Consider the following 12,614-nt stretch of genomic DNA (forward strand, 5'->3'; position numbering starts at 1 on the left):
TTATGCTGTGATCCCTGCTTGACTATAGTACTCCACGCCAGATTGCTTGAAAGGATGAGTGTACTGTAACAGAAGAAATACGGAACCGGGCATGTAATGCCAGCACCTGAGAGGCTGAGGCAGGAGGATTTAAAGTTCAAGGGTAGCAGGGCCGTGGTGGCACACGCCTGTAATCCCAGCACTCGGGAGGCTGAGGCAGGAGGATTGTTGCAAGTTCAAGACCAGCCTGGGCTACAAAGTGAGCTCAAGGCCAGCCTGAACTACATAGCGAGACCCTGTCTCAAAAAGACAAAAAAAAAAAACCCAAAAAAATAAAGTTCAAGGGTCTATTATACAAGAGACCCTATCCCAAAAAAATAAGTTCCTCCCCACAAAAAAGGAAAGGAAAAATAGAAGGGAACATGTTTTTGTGCTTAAGCATCAGCCAAATAGAAAACACAACCCTTTAATTAAAGAATTACTCCAGAAGATGGTCTTTCTCCCTCTAATACACACACACATACACACACACACACACACACACACACATGACCACCAGCATCACTACTACCAGCAGCAGCAGCAGCAGCAGCAGCATTTGCATCAGTCACAGATTTTTATTAGATTAGGCTCACTCCAGGTTATCTCAAAGGTAAGTGATAACAATTAGTAACAACCATGCCAGAGGAGAGGAAATATTCCTGTATGTAGGAAAAGGCAGAAATAAAACCTAAGGGCCAGGCTGTCTTCTGGCTTAAGTCTATCTACCCAGGAAGTTTTCTGCTTGGCAGTATCACCAGTGCCATCATGAAATGGTCTGCAAGAGCTAGTTCAACTTGGCCAACAATTCTTCTAGTTCTGGACGAGCTTTGAACCTTCCCTTGAAGTCCTCTTCAGTGTGCTAGGAAGAGGAAAAAGAAAGTAAGTGGGAATTACTACAGCGCTTCCATTACTACCTATAAATGCACAGCATCCAAAAGGCGCATTAGCAAGCTCTGGAGAGAATGATTCAGATTCAGCTAACTCTTACTGAGTATCTATTATGTCCCTAATTTGTATGAGGTACCAGGGATTCAAAGTTGAAGTAGACTTCCTCTTTGCCTTCAATGGACATAGAGCTTGGTATGAGCAGACATATAAAGGACCAATGGCAAGATGTTACAAGTGCCAGGTGTAGTGGTGCACACCTGTAATCTCAGCATTTGGGAGGCTGAGGCAAGAGGATTGCCATGGACTTGAGACCAGCCTGGGCTACACAGTGAGTTTAATGCCAGCCTCAACTAGAAAGTGAAACCCTGTCTCAAAAAAACAAAACAAAACAAACAAACAGGGCTGGGGATATAGCTCAGTGGCACAAGCACCTGCCTGGCAAGCACAAGGTCCTGAGTTTGATTCATGGTACAAAAAAACAAAGAAACAAAAAGATGGAATAAGTATCACAATAGAAGTTCTTTTTTCAAGGATAGGGATCAAACCTAGGACCTGCATGCTAAGAAAGCTTCCTATCAGCCATACCCCTAGCCTGAAGCATTCTTGCTTTAAAAAGTAAAAACTATCCTTTTATAATAGGAAATAATACAGAGTTTTTTTTTTTTCTTTTTGAGACAGGGTCTTACTATGCAGTTCAGACTGGTCTTGAACTCACTTTGTAGCCCAGGCTGGCCTTGAACTCACAACAATCCTGCCTCAGCCTCCCGAGTGCTGGGATTACAGGCGTGCACCACCATGCCCGGCTGAAATATTTTAAGTTAGCATGATCAACACATTTTCTCCCTGTACATAGAGCTATGTGAAACCCAAATAACCAGAGCTTGACAAGCATGGACTCATAAAGGAGCTGGATGAAGCAGTAATACCAGTGCAACATGATTTGATGGATCTGTGTCATAAGAAGGATAAGGTAACTGGGCAGGGATACTGAGCATTTTGGCTAAAGTTCCTGCTGTATTGCAGACTTTCCTTGCTTGTCAAAATCTCCAGGCTGCCATTGTTTACTGAATATATTCAGTCAGGCTACAGTTACACCTTAAAGGCCCAGGAAACTTTGTTCTCAAGTAATTTTTTAAATGTTCTGACTTATTGTACTGTATATAATTTTAAACTATGCTCTTCCTGCTATGCAACTACTTAAAAGGAGAGAATTTTAGTGTGTCATGGGCTCACCCCTAACGTCAACCTGCTGTGATGGAGGTCGGCTCCTGTGGTTCACAATAGCAAAGAAAAAAAAAGAATCAAGCATTCCTGATGTCTCAGAAAAGCCAGAATAATGACTACAGCACCACTAGACTGCATATCTTCCTTGATTATTATCTGGGCTAAACTATCCATGTTTCTTTACAATTCCTAAAGCCAGGCAGTCCAGATCTTTTTGTTTGCTTGTTTTTCCAGTGATAAGGATCGAACTGTGGGTCTTGGGCAAGGCAGGCAAGCTCTCTCAATGAGTTACCGCCCCACCCCCAAAGGCTCTTTTCCTTATTTTGAGCACAAGTAGGCCACCAGGGGACTGCTTCCCAAACCAGCACCTACCTCTCTTACTGACAATCTGACTCCTTCAGGAAGATTGCTCTGGAGTATTTCCAAGAAAATCTCTGCAAATGTAGCACTCAGACCGCTGATCTACAAAATGAAAGAAAATGCTCAAAGTGAGGGCACTGAACGCCAGGTGATTGGGCAGACATGGCCTGAGCTCAAATGCCATCTCCAGTAAAGTAAAGGATTACCATCCAAAGCTGTTTCCTGAGCCTGACTCCTACAGTATTTCTCTTGCCATTTCCCAAGCTGCTTTCTTGCTAAGATGGTTGCTAGCAATATATACTCACTTGTGTAACCAATGGATGTCATAACTAGAACAAGAAGTTATCAAGTCCAGGCTGACTTTCTGATGCAACTCTGAAGTGCTGTTTTCAAACCTTTTGCTGAAAATCCAGAGGTGAATCAGATGCATGGTAGTAAGGCATGCAGGATGTTACAAGCACCTACAAGAGAAACACCTACCAACCCAGTCAAGGGAGGATCAAAGAAAGCATCTAGAGAAGGTAACACCAGGTGGCCTTGAAGAAAAATAGGATTAAACTGGGAGAAGTCAACAGTAGTGTACAGAGTATTCAAATCAGAGGAAAGAGCACTCAGTAAAATGTGGAGGCATACAGTGTGAGGGAATTAAAACTAGTTCCTATGTGGTGGGAGTGAACCATATAAAAAAAGGAAGAGTGGGAGGAGAACTGTGTAGGCCTCTGAGTGTTAGAGTTCACACTTTCATTTTGGGAGACTGAAGTAGGAGGATCCCACATTCAAACCCAACCTGGGCAACTTAGGGAGCCCCTTTCTAAAAATAAAAAAAGGTTTGGGGATGCAGCTCAGTGCAAAGACCCTGGGTTAAATCCTCAGTACAGGAAAAAAGGAAAAAACAAAAAAAGAGTTCACACTACATGCTTCAGTGTAGCCAATAAGATTGACTGTGAGATACATGGTGAGTTGGTGGGTGGCACATGCCTACGATGCTGGCACTCTGGAAGACTGAATCAAGAGGATCACAAATTAGAGCCCAGCCTGGGCAACTAAGTGATTTAGTGAGACCCTGTCTCAAAATGTAAGATTTTTTAAAATGGCAGGGGCTATAGCTCAGTGTAAAGGCCCTGGGTTCAATCCCCAGTACAGTAAAAAAAAGAAAAAATATATCATATAAATAATTTAGTCCCATATCTAAAGAACCAAAAATTACTGAACACTTTATTTTTAAAATTAGCATATTTGATTTAAGGGGCAACTGTCAACATTCCTCTTATTACTATGCTGATGTTTCTTCAGTGGCTCTAATAGGGGTGATAATCATACAATGGAAAATTATTTGGCTATAAAATTATAGTATTAATTATGTACAATATGGATGAACCTTAAAAATACTTGGCCAAGTGAAAGAAGCCAGATACAAGAGACCATATACTATACAATTCCATTTAAATGAAATGCCCAGAAGAGGTAAATCCATAGAGACAAAGTAGATCAGGTATTGAGAGGTATTGGGGTGAAGGCCAAGAAAGAGAAGTAACTGCTAATGGATTCAGTGTTTCTTTTTGGGGTGATGAAAATGTTCTAAACTGATTTAATGGTGTTTGTACAACTTCTTTTTTTGAGACAGAGTCTCCTTGTGTACCCCAAACTGCCTTTGAATATGCAGCGGTTGTTCTGTCTCAGCCACCTAAATGCTGGGATTACAGCTGTGCACCACCACACCCTGGTTGCATAACTCTTTGCATATACGGAAAACTAACCATATAGTACTTTAAATGGGTTACTTGTATGGTATGTCAATTATATATCAATAAAGTTGTTATAAACAGGGAGGTGAGGGGCTGGGGATTTAGCTCAGCGGCAAAAGCGCCTGCCTGGCAAGCACAAGGTCGTGAGTTCGGTTCCTGGTACCGGAGAAAAACCAAAAACCAAAAAACAAAAATAAAAAATAAAAAGGGAGGTGATGTTATGGGTGGTAGACTGTGAATTTTTAATAATTCTAGGTGCCCTAATGGTGATGTGGTTGTCATCCATTTCAGCAGACAAAAATGGATGACAGCTGCAAGAGCTAAAAGGAACCCACATTTTAAGCAGGAAAATGACTTGATTATATTGATTTGCGGGTAAAGTGAATAGATGGATTTAAAAGATTTTTAGCTGATAAAAGCTAAGGAATTTGGTGACTGAATAGATATCAGAGGACAAAGAATTTAAAGGCTCAAAGGTGGGGAGAATTATAGAAAAAGAGGTAAAGGCAGCCTCTCTACAGTTAGTTTTGCATACACTGAGGGGAAGGAATGTTTCTGTAGAATATCTAGGGGCATAAATCTGGTAGACAAATGGTGTCTGGAGAGCTCAGCCAACAGACCAGGCCTACATATGCACCTGGAAGTTATCAGTGTATAATGATGATCACTGAGGCCAGGGGAATGAATGACACTGCATAAAGGGAGATGAGCTGGTCATAGTGGTGCATACTTGTAATCCCAGGACTCTAGCAGACAGAAGGCAAGAGGATTCCAAGTTTGAACCTAGCCTAGATAACATATAGAGGCCCTCATTTTTTTTTTTTTAAGGCAAAGTCTCACTATGTAGTTCAGGCTGGCCTTTTTTTGTTTTTTTTTTTTAAAGGCAAAGTCTCATTATGTATCCCAAGGTGGCCTCAAACTTGCAGCAATCCTCCTGCCTCAGCCTCCAGAGTACTGAGATTACATGTGTGTACCACCATGCCCAATGAAAACCTCAAAATTTCAAAGGTAAAATAAAATTTAAAAAGTAAAGTAAAATTTTAAAAAAGAATGGAAAGATTTAAAAACTGAACTCTGGAGTACACTATTGCTCAAGGGCAGACAAGAAGAAAAGGGTATGACACAACGAGAAAAATGGAAGGAGAGAAGAATCAGAGAGGCAAACACAATCAGTTTCTCCCAAAGCATACCTGAACTACTCGCTCATGGGTGGTAAGGACCGAGTCCAGGAACATTTTGCTGCCTTGGTCCTGCAGGTGAAACACTTCCATGGTTTTGGTGGGCATTGCATAACTGTGGGAGAAGGATCAGCTGTTAGAGTGGTCACACAAGCCAGCAGCACCACTATGTGTAGTAGCCCTAAAATCTAGGGGATGCTTAGCTACATGCAGCCAGAAGCAAAGTAACCAGATCCCCTCTACCTCCTCCAGAAGTCTCTAAATTGAGAGGGAACAGACCATGTCTACCACCTTTCTGTAGGCCTACACATGTTTAATACAATACACCAAATAAAATTGAGTAATTAATAAACATTTGCAGCCCTTGAAGAACAGTCATTTCTAAAGTAATCAACTCCATCACTTGGTATACTTTAGAGCCTAACCTTGGTATTTCACTTGCTCTGGAAAAATAAGGTATAAAACCCAATTGTTCCAGAACAGGAGTTCTCAACCTCATGCTATTGACATCCCAACCAGATAATTCTCTGTTGTGGGGGCTGGTCTGTACACCTGGCCTCTACACACTGGATGCCACTGGTATTCCCAAGTGATGACAATCAAAATTTTCTCTACACATTCTCTTAGTCATCTGGGTGGTGATCTATGGTTGAGAATCTGTGCTTACTATAATTAGCTTCAGCAGACACACATGCTGCAGTGAGAACACTGGACTTGGAGCCAAGTATTGGCCCTGCCATTTATTAAGTCACCCTCCTCTCTGGACCTCAGATTCTTCATGTATAAATGAAATTATAGTCTGGGCCCATATCAATACACAAGTGTGAGGATTGGAGGTGGTGAGAGGACTGAACTAATAGGTACAGGCTGTGTTAATCTCACAAAAAGTTTATCAAATTAAAGATAAAAATAATAATAATGACAAAAGAGTCCTGATTTTTTTAGGCCTCACAAAGTTTCCTCATTTAATAGCAAGGAGAATGAATCTCTGTAGATAGAGCTCTGCAAAGGTAAGTGTAGTATAACAGAAAGTGGGTTAGAAATGTGATGGCCCTTGATTTGCACACTGACTCTGTTTGTTTCCTACTTGAACTTGGACAATTAATTCAGCACTGTGTCTCAGTTTCTTTGGTTATAAAATGAGAATAATAATAACTAGTTCACAGGGTTATTGCAATGACTGGACTAGATTATGTCAGTAATTTGTGTGGTACATATTCTTTTGCCCTTGTAAATAGTAAATGTTGGGTATTGTGCTTTCAGGTAGCCTCTCATAGATACACACACACACACACACACACACACACGCACACTTTGGTCTTTTTGAGACAGGGTCTCACTATGCAGTTCAGGCTGGCCTTGAGCTCACTTTGTAACCCAGGCTGGCCTCGAACTTGCAATGATTCTCCCGCCTCAGCCTTGTGAGTGCTAGGATTACAGGCATACACCACCACGCCCAGTCCTAGCCTAACTAACTAACACCCACTTCCACTTTTCTACACAATCTCTGATTCCCTCTTCTTGCAATTCAAATACAGTTGATAAGTTCCTCATATAACAGTGAGAACACAACCATAGAGTTCTTATAGAGAATCAAATAATTATGTAAAAGCTTTCAAAACAGTAAAAAAGTGCTCCAAGTCAGGTGGGGTGATGCACACCTGTAGTCCCAGCACTTGGAAGGCTGAGGCAGGACAATTGCCAGGAGTTGGAGGCCAGACTGGGTTCCATAGTGAGTTCAAGGCCTGCCTGAACTACAAAATGAGACCCTGCTAACAGCCTGTCAGTCCTAAGTACTCTGGAGGCAAACGCAGTGTGTACTTTCAAGGAGCTCACTGAAAGTGTTTCAGAGAGGGTAAGTGCACAAATATCTGCACCTCAGCAAAACAAAGACGGTCATAGTATGTGCGTGAACGTGTAGAGAAGAGGGGCTCAAGAAAACTTCACAGGTGAGGTAGTGATTTTTCAAGCGGCAGAGAATAAGTACAGCTGCTTGCCTGGAGAGTGTTCCAAGAAAGTGCAGCAATATTTGAATATTTGCAAAGGCAAGAGGGGCCCTTAAAGAGCTAACAGAAAATTAGACACAGTTGGATGAAGAAATATAGGGAACTCTGGCCATTATTTTTTAGTTCAAAACCCTATATTTTTGACCATATAACTTATGTTTCCACATGATAAAACAAGTGACAGTTTTTATTTTTATTTTTTTGTCTTTTTGAGACAGGGTCTCACTATGCAGTTTAGGCTGGCCTCGAATTTGCAGTGATCCTCCTACCTCAGCCTCCCAAGTGCTGGGATTACAGGCATGCGCCACAACACCCAGCTCTTAGTGATAGTTTAAATTAGTGTCAACAGATAAACTCCATGAAAGGAAAGTTTGTGCTATCTGATGAATTACAGTATGTTATGGTTAAATATATCTGCTTTTTAATATTCCTGGCATCTAGGATGAAATAAATCTTCTTTTAATCAATTTTATTGGTACATTTTAGATATACATAGTAATTACATTCATTATAGAAAATTTGTACCTGTACATGATATAACTTGATTCATTTTTTCCCATTCCCCTATCCTCTCTTCAACGAAAAAAAAATCTTTAAATATACATCATGGGGAGCGCCGGCCCTTTGGGGCCCAGCGCACCCGGCCACGCAGGCACCCTGGGAGGCAGGCAGGCTGCAGGCTCTGGTGCCGGGAGGCTGCGCGGCTGGGGAGTGCGGGCCTTTCAGGGCCCAGTGCACCTAGCCGCGCAGGTGCCTGGAAAGGCAGGCAGCAGGCACCCGCGAAGGAGCATGGAGATGTGCGCCAGCCCTAGGGCCGGCCACTGCCCAAGAAACGCCATGCCGTGGAGAAGCACTGACACAATAGGCCCTCCCAGAGACATGCATTTCCTCTGGGAAAACATGCCACACAGTGGGTCGCTCTTGGCCCTGCCCTTGAGAGCCAGAAAGGTCCGGAGTCAGTGGAGGAGCAGCTGAAAAACAAGGACTCGGTGAACACAAGAGTACTGACGCCCGACGACTCAGAGGTCAAGCTGACTGGGGACGCGGGAGCCATTCCAGAGCTGGAAACCAGGAGGACCTTGTGCAATACCTGGGGAGATCCCCTGGAGGCCATTCTTTCCCTAACTGTACAGGCTGTGGTGGAGAAGCGAGTGCAGCTCTAGAGAGGTCTGCACCGAGATTTCATGGATTACATGGGTGCCCAAGATTCAGATTCTGTAGAACCACTTTGATGGAGAAGGTACATGTCTAGGATACCTGCCTAGGACACTTTGCACCTGATGGTGCTGAGACTTCATCCACATGTTCCTGCCACCTGTGTTGATGGTTGGGGAGAGGACACTAAGTGGTCACGGGATTCCAATGTGCTAGGAGGTTGGAGAGAACACCTCTCTGCTTTCTTAGACAAGAGGGACAAACTGTTCTTAAAGATAAGTTTATTACTCAGTCAGCCCCAAATAGTAGAAAAAAGCTACAAAAAATGGCTTTTGCCCCAGATAGCTCACTTGAGATATTAGTAAGATTTGCCTCCTTAGTTTTTTATAGCCGTGAGGAGGAGGCGGCCAAGGAGAGAAAACAAAGAGATCAAGAAAAAGCAGCTGCCTTTGTTGCAGCACAAAGAGAAACAGACCCTAAGTCTGATTCTTGGGCCCCCAAGAAGAACTTGTCGACTACGTTCACCTGCTACTGCTGTCCAAAGCCAGGCCATCTCAAGAGGGACTGCCCTAAGCAGCCCCCTGGGCCTTGCCCTGACTGTAATGGTGACCACTAGAGGTCGGACTGCCCTCTGAAGCAAAGGCTCCAGAGCTCAAACCCCTCCTACCAGCTGGTCCAACAGGAATGAGGGGGCCCTAGGGCATACTCTGCCTTCTCCCTCTGGCCAGACCATTATCTTCAAGGAAGACCCCCATGTAATCATGACTATAGAGGAAAAAGGAAACAGCCTATTGCTGGACACTGGTGCTAGTCTCTCGGTTCTTCTTTTCAATCCTGGCCTTCCTTCCAGCTGTCACATCTCAGTGAAAAGAGTCACTGATGAGGAGGTAATCTGCTATTTTTCACAACCCTTGGGCTGTAACTACTTGTTAGATCTTTCTTGCATATCTTTGTTTTCCTGAGAAACCACTTTGAAGATACCAACATGTATTACAGCAGCCATTGGTAATTTCCTACCAATCTGTCCATAACTCTGTAATGTTTTTATTGTTCCTGTGCTATTTTGTAAATGGGTGTATGTTTATTACTATGTGTTTTCAACAACAACCATTGAGAATAGTCAATGATTATTTAATTGATCACTCATGTATAGCTCTATTTGTTTACCCTAGAAACCACTTTGAAGAAACCAAAGTATAGTACAACAACCATTGATAATTTCCTACCATTTTTGCCTGTAACTCACTATTATTTGTCTATTTGTTTTCCTGAGAAACTATCTTGAAGATACCAATAAGTAAAATAACAACCATTGATAATGCCCTACCACTTTGTCTGTAATTCAGTAAATCCCATTACTATGTTATCCTTCTTTTACTCTTTTAAATAAATTTAAAAAATATACATCTCATGTAGGTAACAGCTTTTTTGCATATTTCTCTTCAAAAAATATTTTATAGCAGTATATAAATAGGTTACCTACACATATAATTTTATAATTTTGCCCTAAAACTATAGATCTGTTTCATTTTTATAACATATCTTTTTTTTTTTTTTTTAAAGACAGGGTCTTGCTGTGTAGTACAGAGTGACCTTAAGTTCACTATGTAGCCCAGCCTGGCCTCAAACTTGTGGTGATCCTCTCACCTTAGCCTCCTAAGAGCTGGGATTAGTCAGGTACCACCCCCCCAACTAACATATCAATTTTTGTCCAACATTAATGAAGCTGACAAACTGTTGAAATGGAAATGTCTTCCATAATAGAAACAGCAATCTGACAGGGGAAAAAAACCTCTACACAAACACTATTGGGCCTACTGAAATTAGCAGCTGTTTCCTTCACATATGCTAACATCCACATCACCTCTGCACACATGCACACGTTGAGCACACCCGTTCAGATGTCGGTAGGCCACACTGTGCTTCCCACTGCTCTGATTATTGGGAAGCAGTGTAACTAACAATTAATCACACATGACTAACAAACACCTTAAGGCCACCACTGCAATGGGGAGTTAACTTGCAGAGTAGATTTAATAGTCTAGATGAAGTCAGCCTGTGTATGTGTATAAAATTCTATACACATACACATAGCTATACACCTTTCTATTTTTAACCCTCCAAAACAATATTTTGCCAGGCATGGTGGTGCATGCCTGTGATCTCAGCACTCGGGAGGTCAAAGCAGAAGGACTGAAAGTTCAAGGCCAGCCTGAGCTACATAGTAAGTTCGAGGCTAGCCTGGACTACATAGTGAGACCCTATCTCAAAAAAAAAAAAAAAGTTAATTTTTAAAAATTTTGTGCAAATTTCTAAATATTCTACCATTTAAGGCAAACAATGTTCATTAGGAAAAGTCAGAAAACAGGCTTATTTTTATCCAAAAGAATTTCAGAGAACTCTGGCCATTTCAAAGTAGAATAGGTCATTTAGTAATAAAAGTACAAGTAATTTTTCTTTATAGTTTTGTGTGCTTTCCAACTTTCTGCAAGAAACAGAAGGGAGCTAGGTGTGGTGGCACACACCTGTAATCCTAGCACTTGGGAGGCTAAGGCAGGAGGATTGCCGCAAACTTGAGACCAGCCTGGGCTACAAACTGAGCTCAAGGCCAACCTGAACTGCATAGCAAGAGTCTGTCTCAAAAAAACCAAAAAAAAAAAAAAAAGAAAAGAAAAAAAAAAGAAACAAAAGGGGTAAATGAAATAACTAAATTTCAAGAATCAACCCAACATGACAAACAGTGCTATCTTTGAAGAGTAGCAGCTGCAGAGGGATATAAGAGCCTGCTGGGGTACTAGAGACTCATAATCTGTGGACTTTACTTTAACAGATATAAGTGGATTTTTAAAAATAAATAAAAACAAGCCTAGGCACAGTGGAACATGCCTGTAATCCTAGCACTCAGCCTGAGGTAGGAGATCCCTAGCAAGGAGCATTCAGTGATTTAGCAAGCCCTTGTCTCAAATAAAAAAATAAAAAAGGGCTGGGGATATAGCTTCGTGTAAAAGCTCTGAGTTTAATCCCTGGGACCACAAAAATAAATAAAGAAAATTTAAAAAATGAAAGAGCAGTGTCGCAGTGAGTGACACTTTCCCTCCGCACAGAACACAAGACCTGGTCTGCCTCAGGCTGGGAAGCTGCTCCCAGAGGAATATGATTTCCATCCTTCCAGGCAGCTGCTCAGCAAAGGAATACAACTCAATTAAGAGACCCACCGGAGAGGGCTTTTTCGCCCCTTTCTTCAGCGAGTTACAGCTGCAGCAATGGACAGCAAGTACAGAATAAAAGCCACACACTGCTTTCTAGCCCAATTCCAGCTCAAGGTCACCGCCCTCATCCCCGTACCTCCACCCCTTAGCTTCAGAGAGAAAATGAAAATGGATCAGAGTGAAACGAAAATCAGAGGAAAAGAATCTCTTCTCTGAGAAGAGGGCAGTGACAATGCCTAACAATACAATAGTCTGAAAACCTCAATCAATGCAGAAAGAAGCAAGTTGCTAAGAACAAACAGCTCTTTATGCTCTGAGCTATTTGGAGCAAAGAACCAGAAAAGAGGCAAAAACAGCACATCATTCATTTTGTTATCCTAGGAATAATGTCCATTCTGGTGAAAACTCAATCCAAATCAACAAATATTTATTCAGTATCTATAATGTGCCAGGTGCTACACTAGGCCAGGTCCTGGGGTTAGACCCTAATGATGACAGAAACAGTCCTTCCCTTACAGAGCTTAAAGTCTAATAGCAATGGCCAATCATAGTCAAATGACCAGAAGGATAGAGACTGCATGTTATAAAGATAAGGTACTACATAGGTAGGGGAAATGAGATCAGAATTTTCCAAGGTCATACTGCTAATAACTTGCTAATAACTTGAATGTAGGCAGTTTGATTCCAAACCTTGAATTCTTATTGTTACGTTATGTGTGGGCCAGAGACAAGCTGCTACACACAAACTGTTATCAATCCAACAAGAAGTGTGCACAAGTCACTAAACACACTGTTTAATTCAGCTTTTTTTTTTTTTTTTTTTTTTTT

At 41.8% G+C, this 12,614-nt stretch overlaps 1 protein-coding gene across 1 annotated transcript in view; it reads right to left on the reverse strand.

Annotated features, from left to right (window-relative positions):
• Positions 1-576: 576 nt before the first annotated feature.
• The window catches only part of Mrpl48 (mitochondrial ribosomal protein L48), a 56,400-nt gene continuing 44,362 nt past the window's right edge, over positions 577-12,614 (reverse strand). Inside the window, exons 6-8 of the mRNA XM_005379938.2 lie at positions 5,429-5,531; positions 2,506-2,595; positions 577-880 (exon numbers count right to left, since the gene is read on the reverse strand). Of these exons, the coding sequence (XP_005379995.1) occupies positions 806-880; positions 2,506-2,595; positions 5,429-5,531 (268 nt within the window). The 3' untranslated portion in view covers positions 577-805. The remainder of the gene's footprint in view (positions 881-2,505; positions 2,596-5,428; positions 5,532-12,614) is intronic.

This window comes from Chinchilla lanigera, unplaced genomic scaffold (genome assembly GCF_000276665.1).
Source record: "Chinchilla lanigera isolate Chin_1 unplaced genomic scaffold, ChiLan1.0 scaffold00013, whole genome shotgun sequence".
In the NCBI taxonomy this organism is placed as follows: domain Eukaryota; kingdom Metazoa; phylum Chordata; class Mammalia; order Rodentia; family Chinchillidae; genus Chinchilla; species Chinchilla lanigera.